The sequence below is a fragment of the Channa argus genome, chromosome 3 (assembly GCF_033026475.1).
Source record: "Channa argus isolate prfri chromosome 3, Channa argus male v1.0, whole genome shotgun sequence".
Classification (NCBI taxonomy): domain Eukaryota; kingdom Metazoa; phylum Chordata; class Actinopteri; order Anabantiformes; family Channidae; genus Channa; species Channa argus.
The window spans coordinates 10,310,970-10,333,262 of record NC_090199.1 but is presented as its reverse complement, the minus strand read 5'-3'; the positions used below and the strand labels follow the sequence as shown (position 1 = coordinate 10,333,262).

The following is a 22,293-nucleotide window of genomic DNA, read 5'->3' as shown; positions in this document are numbered from 1 at the left end:
CCTCCCACACCGATGAATATATGCAAGATATAAGCGGAAACATTTTTGAATAAAACTGAATATCCGATCAAATGCCTGATAAACCAACTCACAGAGAGCTTTTAATGCATATTCTAAAGAAGTCAGTGACAGCGGCTTATGGGATGGGTTTGGTGTGTTATGATCTAACTGAAGTGAAAATAAGGAGTAATGTTAGAAACGAAGTAAGATTCAAAGGCTCGCAGCAGAAGAACAGCAACCAGCTGGACTGTGGTCTCCAGCTGCCTCCATGTTGCAGCCATTACTGCAGACCAGAAGTCTCCCAGGGACCTGAGATTCTCTACGCTTATTGCTTTCACATTCTTATTGACTCCTGTCACACCTGCCATTTGTCTTTGAGAATAATGTCACATTTCAGGGAACTTTTGCAGGTGACACATTGAAGACATTTTGTGCAGAAATGATTAATTATTGGACAGAGTAACTAATTGAGCTGTTGAATGTAGGGCGAGAATGACAATGATTTCGAATCCTGATGTGTGCTGGACTTCGCCGAAATAAGAGAGCGATTGCAGTCTCCTGGTGTTTTAGCAGGGACATGTGTCACTTAGATATTGCGGTTAAAAGTGACTGCTGGGAAAGTTGAGTTGTTCTTGGACATGTTTTATGAAAAAAATCTGCAACTGTCATTATTGAATAGTGCGCAGAAACATGAAACCGATCTCATCTATTTCAAAAGAAAAAAAAATAATGTTTTTGGTTTTAATAATAACTGTACTTTGGATAATAGCAGCATATTGACAAACTTTTTTAAAACCCCATTTAATTTTCCCTCATCTTCATCAAGCTCCAAGAATAATGCAGACTCTTTTTTTGAACATAAATATCTGTTGGACAGCAAATAATGTTTTCCTGGCATAATAATCTTAGGTACAAATAAGTCATATCACAGTAAAACACCGCAAGGTAATTAAAGCTCAATAATGCACCTGAAAATACAATTAACTTGACTATTTACCTGAGATCTTGGAATTATCCTGCAAGCAATATATCCCAAATAGCCCAAAATGCCCACTGTAAATGTAAAAATCTGAAAGAGGATTTAAAAAAAAAAATAGTAAAAGAGGAAGAGGGTGAATACTTACCATTTATACCAGCCACTGTATGCAGCCAATAAAAGAAGAATGGAAAAAAAATTCACATTTAATGTCACTCAAAAAATAAAATGAATTAATTAAAAAATAATTTGCTTATTAGTCCAGCTTTGCATAATGGGAGGCAAGGTAAACATTTCCTCTGTGAAATTCAAATGAGGGAGCTCTTTTACTGTGTCTTGTGGTACAATAAATCTTTTATTGCATCGGAGGAGTAATTTTTATTGCCTTGTACCTGGTGCTACCACCATGTGAGTGAGAAAGCCAGGGCAAATGGCATTCAAGGATGATGATGGATAAGACTGACCGTGTTCTGCAGCGGCTTTCAGTATAGCCTCTGAGTGAGTGGATCCGAAGGGGTTCCTGATGAAGCGACGTCGCCGCCTTAAATCGTCCTCCCAGTAGTCCAGGCGCCAGAACTCCCTCGGCCGGCTGCAACGATACAGAAGTAGCACATGTGTTAGCAATTACCAGCCAGCATGGTATAGCAGCCCAGCATTAGCACTCAGTCCGAGCACGCATACATAAAGCCAGCATTGTCTTTTGTGTTTTTTTTTTAACCCTCAGAATCACTCTTTGAAAACATTCCCTTATCCACATGCTTAGACCCCAAATAATTGTAACCCCTGACAAAGCTGGGATCTTCTTCTTAGAACGTTTGCTCTCTTATTTTCCTTTTTATTGTTTTTTTTCCTCTCTCTCACTCTTTGAGAAGGTGAAGTATCATCTTGGAGGAATGGGCAAATGACAGCGTGATCATTTTCCACACACCGTGGCACGTGCTTCCATGCTAGGCTCATTTCAAACCCAGCAGGATACCTCTTGTCAGGACTCATGGCTAGTAGGATAAGGAGAAGGCCATTACAAACACAGAAGAGGGGGGTGGATAGCATTATCAATATTAATCAATGTCTATAGCCTCAATTTTTCTTCCAAATTTACAACTCTTTCTATCAAGCCAGTAAATCATTCTGCTCCAAAAGAAAAGAAAGTGTTAACTTTTAATGAGTCACCACTGCAATAGAGCATTGTGGATGTATACTGCATACCTGCCTGTAATTAATTACCACGTCTATTTATTTAATTAAAATATAATTTATATTATTCATGACATAGAGGGTCTACAATGCATACACAAATTGTTTGCATTACATTACCATTTATTTCTTCTCTAATTTAAAATATTAAATATAAACTTTGATGTACAACACAATTGTTCATTTGCCAATAACTTATTGTGAATTGACAAGATCTAAACTACCAGACTTGAGTCAAAACTTTGTTTGACTTAAACTGAATAGTCTCATGATAACAATTCTTAGAAATAGGAAAATTATATTCTACACTTGTACAGATGTTGTTCTTAAGGTTTACACAGCACCGTGCTTAGTTTGTGTGTGTAACCTGCTGATCAACTAAGTAATAATTGGGTAGTCAGCAGGCTATAAGCTCTCATTAAGCATCAGTTTAAATAAGATTAAAAAAGTTAAAGAAGGTTGTTCATAAAGGGCGGTAGTATAGCCCATCAAGGTGTAAAAAGACAGTTTATGGTTTGAGAGGCATAAGCTATGATGGGAGAACCGCAGTATACTTTACGCGATCTACCCTTGAACGCTACTCTGGCCGGGGGCTCCTCACAAATCTTCAGTCTAACACCAACGCTCACACAGGGGCCACTGAAAGGGAAAGGAGCTTTACAGAAGAAAATAAATACTACTTCCAAACAGGTCCTTTAAAACCTAGTAAGCCCCGGCTAATGAAAACCATTGATTATCTGATTTATTTTTTAACTCCAAAAAAAAAAAAAAAAAAAGAGAGAGAGAGAGAGAGAGAGAGAGAAAGAAAAATGAAAATAAATAAATAAAAAAAATCAGTCATAAATGGCTGGATGACAAATAGAAAATTGCTTGATATAAAGCAGTTTTCTGAGAGCCTTTAGTTTGGGGATACAAGCCAGCCACAGAATACTTCAAATACTATATGGCAAAAATCTTTCCTGCTACATAAAAAGGTATTCTATATTATTGTATATCTAGAGAAATAAACAAAGACATTGTGTGTGTAAATGTGTGCAGAAGGCAAGTTGGAAAGACACGAGGGGAAACGGGTCTGTGCGGGACCAGATTTCTAGCCAGTGACAAAGACCACGCTCCATGTTTGCGTGTGATAGTCTCTGAATGCAAATGGCCACTTCATCATCCTGCCTGCAATGGTATTCATCTATGAAAATAATTATCAAGGTTGTGCATGGCGCAGGGCTCCGAATCAGGATGCACTCGTCTCTCATCTCATGGAAGAGGGGGGCTGTCCGACTCACACAATACACAATAATCCATCAGGAGGGGAACCATTGGCTGGAGTAATTAGTCATGGCATGAGGCGACCACCTCTGCCAGTCATATTCATCCAGCTCACTATGAACAGGCGACAATGGAAGTCCTAATGATGGGGTGCTGGAAGAGGTGGACGGGAGATGAAAGATACCTTCTCATCAATCCCTGATGAGAGCGCCACCGTAACAAGAATGGAGATGTACAGCAGTATGCAACCCCCCTACCGCACACTGAGTGTGTTTCCACAAAGATGATAAATTATTCAGAGCTCATCCATTCTCCTAGGGCATCCTTGGCAGAATTTACTGAAGTGCCATTCTTCAAAATAACAACAATTAAAATAACAAAGGGCCAGCGTTGTGCTGTGGATCACGCCAACCACTTGTGTAATTAGTAATTAGTTCGGTCATAAAAAGGTGTCTAGAAGGCCGCTCGTTAAGCCTGAAGTGACTGGTGATCAAAGTGGGAGAAAGAAAAAAAAACACACAGAGAAGCTGAGAGAGGTGTGTTCCTTAAAACCAGAGAAATACTTCAATAGGCTCTGAGTTTGTGCATGTTAAGGAGAAAATGTTGAGCCATACCGCGCCTGTCTAATGTAGACCACATTGGCTTCTGATGAAACAGGGTCCAGAAGTTTTATGTGAGGTAGTAAATAGTAATTACTTTTTTCCTTGCTTTTCTTTTAAACATCATTTGGATATTCTTCAGGACTCTGGAGTTGTAAATTTGAGTTAGTTTACCAACACAGAGGACAAATGGGGAAGCTCAAGTTTCTCCTTTTATGTGGCCCTCACGCTCTTTGTCCCTAATCAGTTAACAAAACAGTTATGCCTTCAATTTAATAAACTCAACTCAGCACCAACCATAACATGTTGCATGGAGATATTTTACTGGTGGGCTCTTTAAGATTTCAATTGCACTACTAAATTGTCCATTTACATCAAAACAATGCTGGTGTCCAAGTAGATCTGGCACTGCGAGGTGACATCCAAAATAAATGGTTTACTTCTATGCAGTATTCAGTATAAGAGGTTGTTCAGGATTAATTAAATGCTTATTTGGAAAGAACTGTATTTAGAAAAGTGGACGGCCAAGTCTGCTACATTAACTACATCTACAATAAACCACTCACGGATACATTTGTGGTGTTTATCTAATAAGCCTAAAAAGCACGGTTTACATCCGTGTATCATGATACGACAGCTGAGGACTTCAGACATAATACTTGAAGTTACTATAAGTAGCGTTTTTAAAGCAGAAGTTAATATAAGGTCAAAAGCACAGAGGGCTAACTTTAAAACAAACGTTTTCTGCAGGATTTGATATTTTTGATGACATTTTTTCTTTACTTTGTTGCAGCCTGTTGCAGTTTCTCATCGCACCAACCATATTTACTAAGGGGGCTATTAAGGTTCAATCTTATCCTAAATATATTGCTAATCTAGCAATGAGGAACCCTAAAATAAACAAGTTTACACTTCTGTTAGTCATCATATATTACTGAGATTAGAGGGTTTCTAAGCAGCTGTGTATGAGGGCCAGCATTGTTGATTATTTTTTGTTAATGGCCAGTTTAAACATGTTAATAGATTCTCTCTGCAGGTCCTGAAAGTTTGATAGCAATGCTGTTTCAATAGTACAATTATTCATTTGTTGACAAAGATAAATGATTGTCGTCCATCAACATCCAATGAGACAGAGCAGCCGAGAGACAGAGCCATCACAGTGCTCTCCCATTTTCAGTTATTAAAAGTTTCCTTTTAAACAGATGTCGGAAAGTGATATTAGAGCAGGAAAACAATCCAAATTCCTTTTTGATTATTTTATAACATTTCACTTGGCATTTTGAAAAAATAAACAGTTCACCATTGGTGACTATGAAGAAGTAAAAAAACAAAAACAAAAAACAAAACAAAACAAAAAAAAACTACTGTTTCACAGAAGTTTATTTTGAAAGCATTTAATATTACGTAAATAATAACATGACCTTTATCATAGCAAGCAGGATGTGTAGAGCGAATATGCTTTCATATATCACAACAAGCGGCTGCACTTTGGCACAAACAGTCATTCATAACCTTTCTGCTAAATTAATTTGGGAACAGTCGATGAGACCTGCATATGCAGGAGATTTCTCTCCTTGCTTATTTTATATTAATGCCGGTTCCCATTGGCAGCCTCCAAATTGCTCAAACATTGCTGCTATCCCCAGGACCATTTTGCTTTGATTTGCATAAACCATGTGTTTAGAAAAAAAATGTAGCGCAGGAATAGATTGAGGATTTGTCATGTCTAGGACTAGTTGCCAAAGCCCTGGCTCTTTGTCAAATGGTGGCAGCGACCGCTTCAATGGTATCTCAAGATTCAAATTAAAATGAAATGGGACCAAATACCTTGCCACTGAAATTGTTTGGCATGATTAAGTCTTGCCGAAGTGGTTTTCTACATTTGCATTAATGCTTATCCTTCCCACTCCAGTGAGGTGTACAGGAGAACATCTACATGTGTATGTTAATTCACCTCAGCTAATGTTGTTTACAACATTTACCAGAGGTAATGTTGGGGTCACAGACCTGGCAATATTTCACTCCTATCCTCCAGATGTAATTGTGCCCAACCTTATTATTAATCACAGGATACGGTCATTTAAAGTGAGCATATATTTATATACAAATGTAAATATTGTGCAACGAGTTATCTGAGGTGTAAAGAAAAATATTAAAGAGTATTCAAAGAGAAAAGAAACAACCAAAAATCTAAGTCTTCAACAACAAAAGCAACAGAATTCGGTCACACTGAAACAACGTCTATGCATATTTGCAGCGTTTGAATTTATCACTCTTTTAATTTGCCTTTTCCCTACAGTACATACGCTGTTAACACATAGGACCGCGCAGCATTCTGTAAGCACACACCACTCCTTCCAAATAACTAGCTTTCAAAAAGTTATCAGAAAAAAAAAAAAGAGAACTATCCTGCATCTCTGCAACATCACCGTCTTGTGAGGATCAAAGTAGTCCCATGGGTGGGAGGCAAATGGCCTCAGTCTCCTCACAATGCAGCAGAGCCGAATGAAATAATGCAAATTAAGCCCTAATTACCGGCAGCTTAGTGTGCAGCTTCCAATTACCAGCAATTACATTCAGTGTAAATTCACCAACAAAAACCCAGACAATTACACACTAATTATATCAGATTTCATGGATTCATTGTGTTGGGTTTAGGAAGGTTGTAAATATTGACCAAAAGACAGGAATGTTTGACATGCAGTGAAAATTGTTTTTTTTTTCAACCCAGTGAACAATGTCTCTGTTCTTTAATGGAAAAAAACCTTCACTGTTTGCCTTATGAATATTATCGAGGCATCAAAGACATAATAAATAGTAAATACAGCCTTCCACTGCAACAGCACTGAAGTGGTACCATCTGTATTTTTGATGAAGAGTCACATTTTTCCTCTGATTTTGACAGCATGCATTTAAGGCCATTTATCACCACTACTGTGAGGTAATGAGGGCATCAACTGGACCAGAGTTGCATAATTCTGCCATTACTGGCCCATTGTAATAATCTTTTGACCTCTAGCTTTCAGAGCTGATCTTGAATGGTATGACAAATCTGAACTACTACCCACGTTTCTAACACACTCCAGAAGAAAAACACAGCAGAGAAGCTCAAGGTCAGTGGAGATTGGGAGTCTAAAGAGTTTTCCAGCGTTCAAGGTCCAAACCAAATAAAAGTTTCACAATGAAAAGCTAATTTTTTAAAGTAGTGGATATTAAATTAAAGAAAACCCTTAGTACCATTAGTACAAAACTGTACTCTAAGGGGCTCACTAGTATTTTATTAAACAAACAAATCAGTCATGTCTGTATACAAGAGAGCTGTGCATCCTGCTTCAGTGTGATGCAGGACTACAAGGCTCAGGAATCTCATCTAGTCAGGCTGTCTGCTATTCATGAGCACCTCCTCCCCTCTCTCCATCATACGGCTGTGCTCATTATACAGCACTTATAGCTCAGAGTATGTGTGTGTGTCAAGTGAAGCAATTCCACTGAAAGGTGATCGAGATGATCATATAAACAGAAGTCTGACTAACTATAATGGCTATGTAGTTATCACTTCATTAGAGAATATATATCTAGATAGATAGATAGATAGATATCTATCTATATATCTATTGAGAGAAAGACAGAGAGAGTTGAGAATGTAAAGAAGAGCTTCATACCTTATGAACAACTGGAATTAAACGTGAGCTTTTTTTAACATTAAACCCTACTAATTTAAGGTGATACGTTTTTTTTTTTTGTATAATTAGTCTTTCTATATAAATAGCCCATAAACACTCAGTGGCCACTTTATTAGGAACGCCTGTAAATTTATTGGTCTGCACTTATGTCAAGGACACTTCGACATGTGTGAAGAGGAGCCAGGAATGGAACCAACAATCCTGGGATAGGCCACAGTCGCCATAGTATCATGCAATGCAATTGCTGTCCTCCAGTTCTTCTTTTAAAATGCTTATCATGTCACTAACATACATTAATTAGGTTAATACCTTTGTTTTTTTTTTAGAAGTGAAGATAAGCTGTTGTATTTGTGTGACTATTTTTATGCATGTACCTAACAAAGTACTGTGTGTACTGTATGCATAAAGCCAGTTTTGTATTTAAATTATTCTCATACGTGTATATGCTCATCTCCACTCACTACTCATTTCACACTATGAACAAAGTTCCCCTCTATTTATTATAAGAGTTCATGTAACAAACTCTGCTTGTCTTTTACTCTAAGGGTTGTGAGGAACTTGAACTCTTGAAAGGGGGTATAAAGTAAATCCACAGCTAAAACACAAGCTGAAGATCTATGAGTAAAGGATGCTTCCTAGTCCTCCACTCTCTGTACAGAGAACGCTGATGTTTTATGTGTCCTTTTTTCGGTCTTAGTTGCACAAGAAAGTTCTGGATTCTTAAGATAAAGGTGATTTTTTGGCAAATGGTGAAAGTAGCAAAATAAATGGCCTGCTGGTCCCATGGTGTAATTACAGTGGCTGGAAGCATACCAATCTATCACAAGGAGAGGGGGGGGCTGACATGCTGCAAAGGGGTTAGTCAAAGGAGATAGCCTTTGACTAACTACTGGCCCTGGACAATCGATACTCTGCAGATATTGCAGTCAGGGAGAAAGGAGGAAAAAAAGCCCTAAAAACTTCCCAAATGGCTTTTCATTCAGATATTGATCAGCACCCTTTTCTCATGACCTTGCTCCACCAAGGCCATATACTTTCTTAAGGGTATATGAAACTCATAAATCTGATAGTCGCTACAGAGCCACATCAGGCTGTGAGCAGCAGAGGCAGTGAGGCAGGAAGGTGTAATTGGTCTTTCTGGGATGGTAGCTTTCTTTCATACCTAATAACAAGGATCCCATTACATTTCTTAGCAGCTACTGCAAAGACAGACAATAGTGATGGGTTAAACTAAACAGAAGAATCTAAAGACAGATAGGTGAGTGTATACTGGTGAAAATTCTTACTCCAGTTTAAGTGACACATTAGAACTTATGTGTTTGCATTAACAGCACTTAGGACTGGATGAAAGAAAATTAAACAAATTCCTTTTTTTCTTTTTTTTTTTGGTGTTCTGGTCAATTCAAAATTCTTATTGATTTTTTCCAGCTACATGAACTCAAGACAAAACATTATCAATAGATTTAAAACTACTAGAAGCTACATACTTCCCTTAACATCACTAGCACGGCTGCTATAATTTTATACATTTCAAACATTATGAAGAATAACATTAGAAGGAGCTCTTCAGGAATAAAAATTTCGAAAACACACCCAGCACACATTCTGCAGCCAACATTACTCCAGCTTGTTGACTAGCAAAGCAAAACACGTGTAGGAATCTCTAAGCAAACAGTGACAGGTGACATTACTATCATAACTACAGAGAACAGGTTTTTTTTGCATCGTTCAAAAACAAAATTATTCATATTAATCAACTGAATTCAGTATATCGCCCAGTCCTAACAGTACTGTAGTCACTACTCCACTGCAGTGATTCTATTCCTTGTACGTCAAAGGTTAATTCTGCAGCTGCTAGAGGGAACATGAAAAGTTTGAGGATTACTTTGCTATTAAGAAAAAGATAAACTATTATTTGTAATCAAGAAAGACAGTTAGGAAACTGGTTAAAATCTCCACCTACTGTGACTTTAATGGTGTATTCACATTACAGGCCTTAATGCTTATTTTCAAATTTTGGTAAGATCCCATCTTTTAATGTCGGTCCTGTGCTTTCATACACCTAGTCTTGGAGTGACAGCTGATACAGTCTTTCACATATATAAATCGAGCAATGTGCTCACATTAACAACTGTGCACAACCAGTGCAAAACAATCAATTTGCAGAATTTTTTTCTACAGTACTAGCATGTTTTATTGTATTATATTTTAACGCAGATCAGTGAATGTAATAGGAATAATCAAAGGTTAATAGCCAGTAAAACATAATCATTTTTAATGAATATATAATTTACCCTGATAGTTTTTAAATTCATTTTAAATGACCAACTGAGTGTGAGTAATTTGAGTCTGTGTCTACACTGCAACACTTAACCCATAGTAACATATGGACATCATCAGCTGTTAATATGTTCTACTATGACACTCTGTTACTATTCCTTACAGTCCAAGCCACTGTACTGTGTATACAGTGGAGGTAAATGTTATCATTAGGGCTATATTCTAATTCATATCCATGAGCCACACTGCACGGTAGGGCTTTCGTGGCACGTTATTTTACGTAACTAATGGAACGCACGTCTGTCAAACATGAACAGTCTCCCCAGAGATTCAGGGAACATCCTTTTTGTCCCCATCACAACTTTTCGGTTCCAGACACATGTCACTGCGCATGATTAATGAGGTGGAGGGTTTCACGTTGAACCCGTTTAAGGGCTTTGGTGCAGGAGATCTCTGTATGATACTGTGAGTTTACAGTGATGACTATAACTGAAAGCAGGCTCACATTTCTTAGTGCAGTATGTTTATGCTATATGTTTATGACAGCATCAAGGCTGATGGATGAGCAAAACTTGAGTCGCAGCTAATTGGTTTTGAAGTAGTTGGGACATGGACCTACAGGAAACAACTGTCCTTGCCTTGGATAAAACAGGAGCTGCGGAACTGCTACAGCTGCCCTGGCTCAGTACATCGGGTCATGTTTGTGTGTAGACTGCAAGTATTTATAAGCAAATCAAAAGCCATTACCAGTTAAAAATGACCAGTTCAGTGCAAAGTGGATTTTTTTCCCCTAATGTGAAGATGCGCGCCTACTGTAGATGCATCTGAACAACAACAATATTTTACTCAAAAACGGCTTTGAAACAAAAATTTTCAGCTATTGAGATTAGACTATAGATAACAACCAAGCGCTGTGTCAAAAATGTAGAGGGCAGGAGTGAGTCCAAATTAAATTTCTGTTGTATAAATTAGTACAAAATCAATCAAGACTGGGGGTCCAACTACACTGTTTATTCTATTCCCAAATCCAACAAAGGCAATCTGATGGTCAGATAAGTCAGCAGCTGCAGAATTTTCCTTCAAGCAACAAGACACACACATTTGCACAATCAGTCAACGCTTCAGCTTAGTATATACTGCCGCTACAGGAAAGGATGTGGGGGAAAATGGTTCTGTTTGCCTTTGTCTCAATCTCAACTTGTGATGCTTCAGTAACATATCTCTTATCCATCGCCCTCTCTCATTCTCTTTCTTCCTACTCTCTCGTGTCAGGCATTTCCAAGAGTCAGAGTACTCTAAACAGTTATGTTCTTGTTTCCTATGGTTAAAATCTCCACTGACGTGCTAGAGTCCCATTTCCTTTTTCAGCTCTACATGCACAGTACCAACATAGCCATAGTGTACAGTGTGTTCATAAAACATACACGCAAGGCAATGCAGACACTATACAGACCTCAGCTTTAACACATGCATTACATTCAGTATTATGTATCATAATTGTGATTTAAGTCTGGAACGAAAGCATACACGTGAAGATTAATATAGCTGTAGCGGCTCCTCATGCAATCATTTATTCTAAAAAAATACTATGTGAACATGAATATCTTCAATGTCGTAAGCATAACTCAATGGTATATTCAAAGCATAACTAATTGATTACTTGGGAGGGTGACACAGTTGCAATCCAGAACAGAAGGCTAAAAGAAAGCCTGTTAGTACAACTAACAAGGCCTGTTATGTCTAAAGGGGAATGAGCAATAATGCTGCTGTTCCATCTGATCAAAAGATAAATTTTTCACCTTTGTATTCATAAAATAATATCTTTTCATAAATGAGCGGGTCCTACGTGTACATAAAATACTGTGTCAAAGATTAGACCGCTTTAAGAGAATTAATAAAAGTTGAAACAGGATGTTTTAGTGCATCACTGAGAATTGATCAACGTTTGCATGTGATGCCATAGATTGCCAGTGAGATGGCTCTATAAATGAGATTAAAGCCCACAGTGTAGAATAAGTTAATAACTTACTACTCCTACTCCTCCTACTCCTCCTACTACTCCTTCTTCTCCTCCTCCTCCTCGTTCTCCTCCAAGGACATTTCAACAATTTATGCTTGCTTAAACACTTATCCTAATGTGGTGAGGTTCTGCCTCCCATGACCCAGACTCATTGAACAGTACTGGCAGCAGTGCAGAGACATTCGATCCTCAAAGTTTCTGATCAAAGCTTGACCTTGTGACCATTCAGAGAAGGGCAACAATTTCTGATTGATTAGTCAGTTTTGCAACATTCTTATTTAACATTCTTAAATTTAATAACTATGACTACATGAAGATGTGTGCTGACCACTAAAAAGTGAAACAAAAGCTATTTCATAGTGGTGAGAGGGAGAGCAGGGCAGGGCAAAGAGGACTCATTCCAAGTCTCATGTTAGCACTAGCTTAAGTTGCACATTCATAAATATTTAATATTGTAAAGAAATTTCGGAGAGGAAACTTCAGAACATGATTTTCAGGCGTTTTAACCACAAATCTGGAACTCTTTTAAGTACCAGTAGTCAGACAAAACTAGACATTTGGGGCTGTAGGGAAATTGTCGATGGCCATTTTTGTGTTTTTGATATACTAAACAATAACTTGATTAATCATAAAAATAATCGACATTAAAATTAAAATTAAAATGCAGTTTTAAGAGAAATATGTGCGGAAAATGGATACTAATTTGCTAGCCCTGTGCTTACACCTTGTTTATCACAGACCTTAACTTATCACTGTCTATCTTATGGATATGGCATGTACAGTAGTGGGGCAAAGTACTTTAAAGGCATGATACATGATAAATAATTTCTATAAGTTGCTTTATCAATATCGAACAAGTAAAAGAGAATCATTAAAAATCATTAACAATCCTTTGTAATTTTATCATCATTTGGTATCATTTGATGTCCTTTACTCAAATGCATCCAATGGAAAAAACTTATTTGGGACAAACTCAATGCTCTGCTCCTGCTTCATTCCCACTATAGTGCACAGGTGGAATGACACCACAAGATAAAATAGTAATGCTAATATCAATAGTTTGTCTACTACAGGTCAGCTAACTGTCCAGCGGAACAGTTACAAAGCTGTTCGTTTTCAATCTCACAAGCCCGATCAATACAGGGGCATACTGTTTCAATTTTGTTGGCATTGATTTTCTCTATAACACTCCAACCCTAAAGCATTTGTCTTTCTGAAGGAAGGAAGATTTGATTTACTGAAGAAAAATTGGAGTGCACATCACAAAGATTTTTTGCTGGGCGGGAGTGTGACATGCCAAAAGATGGATGTCCCTTGGCTGGGAAGCCTCTAGCCTAAGGGCGTCCATTAGAGCAGTGGTGCTGCAGAAAATGAGCTGCTTATATGAGGGAGGAGGAGCTGAGGGAGAGGAGTTGGTGCTCGAGGTGTGTGTGTGTGTGTGTGCGTGTGTGTGTGTGTGTGTGTGTGTGTGTGTGTGTGTGTGTGTGTGTGTGTGTGTGTGTGTGTGTGTGTGTGTGTGTGTGTGTGTCTTGGGGGTCTAGCTGTGGGTGAGGATAGTTAGAATAAACTGAAAATCAAAGGGATGCTGATGCAGCCTTACAAGAAAATGGCATGGCAAAGTACGGGAGCAGCTAAAGCCTATGTACTCTGAATGTCTCTCTTCAAACACTGACTACATCAGAAGATTGTCAGTAACCGCTCAGGAGTACCCACTGGATCTACCTTCTTCAGCTGCAGTCACATTCCTTTTACTTTACCTGCTCTCTGCATTCAGAGTGAATTTCCATGGTACATTAGCCAGCCTATTAGAATGCAATAGAGAGAATGAAAGAGAGGGTAAAAAGAGGAGAGTAGTGCTTATCTCTAGAGACAGTGAGTTGGCATTCTCCATCATCTCCCCTCATCTTTCCTCTCTGTCCGTCGACTTTGTCTAGGTGTCATATACATGAAAGATGATTCCTGACCCAAATAAACACCACCCCAGTCTGGATGCTCAGTGGACCACAGCTCATAGAGGGAAGCAAAAAAAAAAAAAAAAAAAAAAAAGGGGGGGGGGATGTGGAGAGAGAAAAAATGACATCTGCCGGTTGTTTCATTTCTAGAGGTTCGTTTACTTTTTTCCTCTCTTAAAAGGACAGCAGGCTGGCGTGTCATACACCCGAGTCTCCAGGCGCTGGGACGAAAATGCATAGACGAAGAGGTAGTGGCCCTATTTGTCTGGCGGTGGTCTGTCTATGTCTTGACACTAGATGACAGACAAGGGCACAAAAACGATAGATGCTGCCTTTGTCTGCTGCATGGAATCCTCTCAGGACACTAGGTGATACAACTAAGTATATCGTGAAACGAGAAAGAGCAAAGGACCAAGACTGAGAAAAGAAATTGTGCACTGTGAAAAGGGAGAGGGAGGGAGAGAGAGAGAGAGAGAGAGAAAGGGAAAGAGGGAGAGAGAGAGAGAGAGAGAAAGGGAAAGAGGGAGAGAGAGAGAGAGAGAGAGAGAGAGACAGACAGAAGGACAGACAGACGGACAGACGGACAGACAGACGAAGAAGACAAAGCAGGGGAATGGAAAGGGGAAAATCACCTAACACCTTTTTTCCTCCAGAGGCCAGGGCGGTTGTAAGCTGGATATTAAGACACAAATTGCATTCAGGCGGGTCACACTATGTCAGAAGATATTAGATGCCTGCCGTGAGGAAACAATTCCCATCAGCTTGTGAGAAAATAATATTTTCATTTTCAGACTCTTTATTGAATAGAAACTTTGGGGAATACATTTTTATGGTGTGTGAGCAGGCAGGCTTAGATTTTACACCCAAGCAACAAAAGGTCGTAATCAGAGCAGCAAATTGTCTTTGTGTTACCGGATTTCGCTTTCACAGCTGTAAAAGGGTTGCAGGTTTCACTGTGCTTATCCCTCCTTCCCCTCCCGTTCCTATTTACAGGCAGGGATGTGGTGCAGCACACGGCTTGTGTTTGTATGGAATTAGAGGGAAAACCTCTCTAACATTAAGATGCCTCCAGGTTTGCAGGTGTGAGCCTTTTTTCCTTTATCCATCTTTTGCTTTTAATTGTTCCTTTCTCACACTAGTTTACAGCACCAGATGTTTCTTCTGTGCCCACATACCAGGAGCTCTGGTGCGAAGCTGCACCACCTGACCTTCACAGTAATTGACCAAAAATATTGATGTAATGGCACAGGACTGATTGTGATTTATTAAAAGAGCCCTGCACTCCAAGGCCCTGTGCCAATGGCTCCCTGCGCCCATCGGCAGCCATTAGGAAAACCATCAATAGCACTACGGCATAAAGGGCCGGTAATGGGGGACTTTTCTGGCCAGAGCTCTCAGAACACAATCTCCATAGTAAATAGCTTAGCCTTGTGTGAGTACACATGGAGACTAATAGAATGAAAGAGATGGAAGGAGGATACGGGGGGGGCTCAAGAAAAAAAATATGACAAACAATAACATCAAGGAAACAAAGGCAGCCATATATAGAGTCCTGATCCAATAGCAAACTAACCCTTCCCAGACGAGTCTCTAGAGAGTAGGTTCAGTCTAACAAGCGTGAGCCAGCGGCCGTCTCTCCGGCTCACCATTACACACTACCTGCACAAACAGCCATCATTAGGGAATAGCTGCATTGGATTCTGCTGCCTATTTGACGAAACAAACACAGAGGATAAGGTTCCCTCTGTTCTTAATGGGAGCGAAGCTGTTTAAATGGCTTTCATCTCTCTCCCCCGAGTCAATGCATCATTAAACCCAGAGCGGACATTTTCACCTTTGCAAATCTAATTCAATCAAAGTCATGAGCATTGGCGGATGAGAAACATTAAGATGGGATTAAAGCCATTAAAGTGGTTTGAATAATTTTTAAGGCTAAAAGAATTACATGCAATGAACACTGCAAAAAAATAAATAAATATAAACTGGTGCATGGTCTTGATTAAAGTCTAACCAATTCCGTATTTCACTTTTCACTTTTTGAAAATACCTCGGCATGTGGGCATGAACAAAAAAGTCATGATAAAATATAGAGTCGTTTTGTCAGTATTAAGCCCTGTATAAAGTATGTATTACCATAACGTAAAATGTGTTTTACATATGTTTGTATGTGTGAGTTTGTGTGAGTTAGCCTGTCTAAGGAGTATGGCTTTAGTTTTTAGTGTTATACTGTACTGTACCTTATGGAAGAGTTTCCCCAAGCTCCGTGTTTGTCAGTGAGGATGTTGACGATCTTCTGGATGAGCTGGGTGGCTGTCACATGATCACGGTACTTGGCTGCTCGGATCAGGTGGTCACACATTTTCTCCTCATCTCGTTTTTCTGCTGCATACTGAGCACAGTTTGACTGGAAAAGAAAGAAAAAGGTGTATTATCAATTCTGCAAGTAAAGGTATCCACTGAATTATACTGCAAATGCATTTACTATCATCTTGCAAACTCCGTATGATCAAAACAGATCTACAGGAAGAAACAACACAGTTACTCACGCATAGTGTTTTCACATAGAGAAACTCTGCTCTGAATAGAACCAAATGAAAAGCATTGGGTCATTTCTGTCCTCTGTGTCACAGTGATTAATAACAGTGGACACGTATTTGCTAATGCCCTCCGGCGCACCAAATCACACGATACCCACAATGCACAGGCAGGACATTTTTCTCTGTCTGAATTTGTTATCAGAATGAGCCTTTGAACTCTGCAGCAATGGTAAAAGTAAGACACCTTCTGAAAATAAGAGCTAGTATAATTTGAAACAGTGTTTTGATTTCCAGTCTGTGTTTCAGAACCAATTTCAATTCCAAAACTGTGCTGCACTTGAGGCTTACTTGGAAAGAACTTTTTTAAAGTGATATTCTAATTGAAGATGAGCTAAAGAAAAAGGGCTGGAGGAAGACGACATGTGCTATGTATCTAACACTGAGCCTTACAGATAAATAAGGCCTGTGCATTTATAGATCACTCTGTATGTGCAGACTGCAGCTACTTATTAAAGCAAATGGCTGCGATGTTTAGAATGAAAAGATATTTTTGTTTATCCTACATTCGGTTGTACATTGTTGTCGGCATCAAATTAACCCCTAAAATAACCCACTGTTACAATAGTCCTACAGTAAAGCACTTACCCAAATGCAACCTGCTTCACCAAAGTAAAGCGCTTTATAATGGGTCCTCCCCTTCAATTTGAACGACAACATTTCATATATGACAGAAAATCTATAGATATAAATCACATTAGAGAGGCTTTTCTGCAGACTGCCGAGCCTTAATTATCAATCTGTGTCTCTTTGTGTGGCATTAAAGGGAGCCTTGACCTTCCACCATCATGACCTAGGAAACGACAAAGTAAATAGACGATGCAAGAAGCATCGCTTGGTAAATGTTTCAGATTTTAAAGCTTTGTGTGTGTGTGTGTGTGTGTGTGTGTGTCTGTGTCTGTGGTGTGCACATTTAACTCGATCAATTGAGCTAAAGGCAAGCAGAAGTAATAAATGGAGAAAAGCCAGACCAGAGAAGTGACTCAGTAGATGACATCTCCAGTCCAACAATTTTAGGTGTGCCCAATATTACATTTTTACATAAGATACTGTGTGTTAAAAAGAACACAAAGGTTTCCCAATTGTCCTAATCCAACCCTTTTTTCTCAAACCTGTTTCCCAATAATAAACATTTTTATGTGATTATAGACTTTATCCATTTCCAAATGAAATAAATGCTTAAGTGGACTCCTATCCTTTGACTGCATTGGTAGCAGAGCTATAAAGACTCCCTTTCCATCTGCCCTTGTCTGAGACATGTAAAGTCTGCGGTACTAATCAGCAGTGCCGGGTTCAAACTCATAACCATAAACAAACACTTCATCACCTGTGTGTTGAGCCTGCTCAATACCCAAACCCTCCATGCTGTAATGGGCTTTTCTCCTATCCACAGCCAAAGTCTACTACGGAAGAAAAGGCCAAATTCACAGACTCACCCCTAAAATAACAACTAAAAAAGCTGAACACATAAGTAGAGTCATTAAAACCTAAAGCTGGGTTTGCTTATAAGTGGAAAAGACAAGTCACTGTTAATTCCAAGGGTCATTCCATTGATGTGAAGTCAGAATGTGCTGAGGTATTATGAAGGACTTATTATGTTATGTTGTTATGAATGTTAAAGCAAATAACTGAATCTCCAAACTTGGCCTCATCCTGGAATCACTTCCATCCAGGTCCACTAACAGAATAAAGGACAGGGTATTTTGGGTATTTTCAAACAAACAGTTCTTTCATTCCTTTCAAAGAATGCTGAGGGAACATAAGAAGTGAATTAAAAGTATAGGCTCCCATTTGCAATTAGAAACATGCCTCCTTTGGAGTGACTGAAGCAGCCAGTGTGCATATTTTGACAAGAAAACAACCGTATAAAGACATTTAACAAGTTAAAAGAGTGCAGCTGAGGAAAGGGGATGGCACACAACGCTCTGTTAGCTTCCTATCCAGACAGCCACCAGGGCACAACTTGCTGGCAGTTAGACTGTTATGACTTGCGACACTGTAATCATGGGCAGCACCTTCCATTACATGGCCTGGCTGACAGGGTCGGCCGGCGAGGGTGCCTGCCCTGCCCGGGGAGACAGCTTGGTGAAGACGAAATGATAATGGCTGGCATTAATCGAGTCAATTACACTGAGTCGTGTCTCCCACAATTCGTCCACAGCTCAAATAAATAAATATGGATGTGTGTTGGAGTTTGCAGAGGAAATGGTCTGGAGAGAAGTGACTGCGGAGTGGAAAGAGCAGTAATCGTCTCAGAAATAATACAACGGCCAAAAAAAGGTAACACGCACATAAGAGACAAAACATTGAGACATTTAGGCATCTTAATCACATCACTGAACCAATTTTTGAGCCAGAAATATCATACACGTAAGCTTTTGCTGCTGAAAATTCTTGTTGTGCCTATTATTTCCACTCACCTTTGTTTAAGGCTTATTCTACAAATAATACGCACAGAAAACAAAGTGAGGAGTTTCCCAGTGATGGTATACCAATGTCAGCCTTATCTAAATGCTGTAGTTGTTGTCAGATGATGCCTTGATTTACCTCCTCCTCTTCCCCTTTGGGTTGAGAGGGTTAACAAGTATAATAGGCTGGAAAATGGAGGCTCATTACAAGATACCAGCCCTATGTTTATCAATTACAGTGACAGTGAAAAGTCTAGTGGTGTTGCTGTGCCAAGGCGAGTCTTCAACTCACCAACTGATAAAACCAGCATCTTAAGGTTCTGTCGGAGAAGAAATAAAACCAGAAGAGATGTTATTAAAGCACTTGATTTGCAATCTCTTGACACTGGTGGCACATCAGGGCTACACACTCTCCAAGGCCTGGCTATTGCTGTGTGAGAATCTCCAATTTCTCACATCCGCAGACAAGCACTCCCACAGGGTTTCATTTACAAACGGGCACAGAAAACTGTCCAGAGAAACACAAGACATCAAACTTGTCCTTGTCTGGCATCAGTGAATGCAAATAAACTACAAATAGATTGCTGCTGGAACACAATGGAGGTCTAAAGAGACAAGAAGATGAAATGAGAGAGGAGGATGGGTTCCCCAAACAAAAGTGGATGCTGAACCAGTGTACCAATTGGTTTCAAAGAGCTTCTCTTGCACTTGATCTCTTGCCCTTGAGTTTTCAAATTGCAACATAAAATGTCACCAAGGGAATTCAGACAATGGGCTAGGGAAGAAACAAGTGAAAGGAAGAGGAGGGGGAGAAAAATGAGGGCTTAAAAGTACAATGGCGAACAAAAGTCACCAAATGACAATGGCTGACACCCACTTCAATTCTGAAATGATGCCCCTGTCATGCTGTGCTCCCCAGTATTGATTTTTTTTCCCCCTTTTCTCTTCGAGCACTGGAGGAAAAAAATAATCTAATCCAGTTGAAACAGATCCCTGCTGCAAGCTTTGGCCCACTGCTAGCAGCCATCAAGGTTAACACTGCCCTAACACTTATCAAAGTATCTCTCCTTCCCCTCCCTCCCCTTGCGCTCCTCCCCCCGTACTGTCTGTGGCTGATCTTTAATGGACTGGTCACCATGCTCGGCTGGCAGCCTCTTCATCGTCCTGCCCAGAAGCCTCTTGCCTCTGCAAAACTGCATCCTCCTTTTTACCAAATCTGTGTTGCCACCTCTACAAGATGACTCCAGCCCAGCTCCAAGGTCATGCCATGTGAAAAATCATGTGTGTTAAAACTGTCACCTGGAAGTGAAAAATAGTCAAATGAAGCAAGGACACGAACAAATGAAAAATGCATTTCCTCTGGACTGACTGCTGCCTGAAATCATGAATGCAGAGTATTAGCAGCAAACCATCCATTTAAATAACCTGTGTAAATGAATGTGTAGCAATAGCAAGACACAAAACAATAAAACTTCACGTGCTAAAATTAAATAAATAAATAAATAAATAAATAAATAAAAATCAAGACACTGTTTTCATGGTGACTAAAAAATTGAAATAAAAGGGAAACTGGGGAGCAAAGTCATATTTCACGGTTATTCTGGTCACACCTAACGACGGGAGCTGTGAAGGAGGTATCTGGGGACATCATTATACTGACAGTGGAACTGAAACTACAGTTCCCAAACCATCCTCTGTACCTCACTTCCCCTTTTTGATGTCCTTCTCTACTGAGTAAAATAGTCTGTGCATCTACTAATATTGTACAGAGAGTTGTACAAAAACATGCCAACATATGATGTATTTTGAGGACAAAGTCAGCATTATGGAGTTAGACGTCTACAGTTGTCCATTCTTGGAGCATTTATATCTAACCACAATTTGAATTTTCTCATGTGCCTCTTTGAAAAAACTACCTATACCCTGGCATTTGAGCTATAATGTATGCATTTGTGATACAAATACAGACATGTTCCCTTTTTCCCCTCTGATTCTCTTGACAGAGGATTTGTCTATAATGAGACGCCCAGCCATCCAGCCCTGCTGACATACTACATTACAGCTGTGACAACTACATGACAGCAAGCTGCAGCTGGTGGCAGCTATCAATCAGAGTGCTGAGAATGACGCGGTGTAAATAGCCTTGGGGAGTTGTGGCACTCTGGCTCTCAGCTGTGTGTTTGGGTCATATGTGCTTATGTTAGAGTTTAAATTTTCTGTCATTTCCACACATTTGCGTGATTTACACAGTGAACCAAAATGCAAAATTACAGGGGCCTTCTGTTTTATCAATAAAGGTAATCCTCTTATAAAGGTTTCTGATTTTTTAATACTTTTATGGCACCAACTAAATTGCTCCAATACTATTGACTGTCAAAATGTGCGTTGTCAAACATTTCAACACCTAAGGAGTAAGGCTCATCAGCATCAGTGACCTAATAATCATGTAGCATTTGACACTGACTTGGAAAGGTCCCTATTGCATTGAAAATATTTTTTGTTAGAGCAAATGTGATTCAGGAGATACATCAGTCATCTGGTAACTTTGAGGTTTTCATTTCAAATTTAGTGTTTTATATTGATTGATATGTTTGCTGAAAACTTAAAGCTCTGTTAAATATGCGGACAAATGATCCGCTGTGGCGACCCTGATTGTATGGGATAAACCGAATGGACAAAAAAAAAAAAAAGGGTTCTTTTTAAAATTGTAAAACTGCTTTAATTTTAAAAATGCCAAGTTGATGAAAAATAAGTTTACTTTTTAAATAGTTTAATTTTCTTTTAGGTAAAATGGATTTTATACAATTGGTATCAAAGAAAAAGAAGTTTAGTAACCAGTATCAACTCCACCCAGCCCTAGTTGTCAGTTTATTAGGTTTATCAAGCTAATCCCGTCTAATCCAACAGTCCTACAGTAAATCATGAAAATAAAAACTGCTTTCAGTGGAAAAATGCCAAGAAACTAAAAAATAAAACTAAAGATAGTGACAGGATAATGTAATTGTCTTTTCATTATAATGGATTGGATAGAATTTGTGTTGCTTTCTCCAGGATGCTCAGCTCTCTAAGATGGTTTTTTATATTCCAAGGACAAGTGCTATGATAACAGAACATAATGAGCATCAGCTCAATGTTAATTTTATTAACGTGGGGAGCAGGACGAGATCATTTTACAAGCTCAGCAGAGGGAAAACAATGACGCCATGCACTAATTAGCCACTATCGTCTGGCTTTCAAAGGATCTCGCAGATAGTCTATTCAATTACTCTATATAACATCGGAGCCTTAATCAAGGGGTTTATAAAAAAGAGTGAGCAAAAGGAA

The 22,293-nt window shown here is 39.1% G+C and overlaps 1 protein-coding gene across 9 annotated transcripts in view; it reads right to left on the bottom strand.

The window, feature by feature from the left end:
* lrba (LPS-responsive vesicle trafficking, beach and anchor containing) overlaps positions 1–22,293 on the bottom strand; it is a 168,358-nt gene that overhangs the window by 70,446 nt on the left and 75,619 nt on the right. For 5 of the 9 annotated variants that reach the window (XM_067499797.1, XM_067499798.1, XM_067499801.1 and 2 more), the window contains exons 36-38: positions 16,205–16,371; positions 1,441–1,565; positions 1,125–1,139 (exon numbers count right to left, since the gene is read on the bottom strand). In XM_067499797.1, coding sequence (XP_067355898.1) covers positions 1,125–1,139; positions 1,441–1,565; positions 16,205–16,371 — 307 coding nt within the window. The remainder of the gene's footprint in view (positions 1–1,124; positions 1,140–1,440; positions 1,566–16,204; positions 16,372–22,293) is intronic. The other 4 variants (XM_067499802.1, XM_067499803.1, XM_067499805.1 and 1 more) reach the window with 1 other exon arrangement.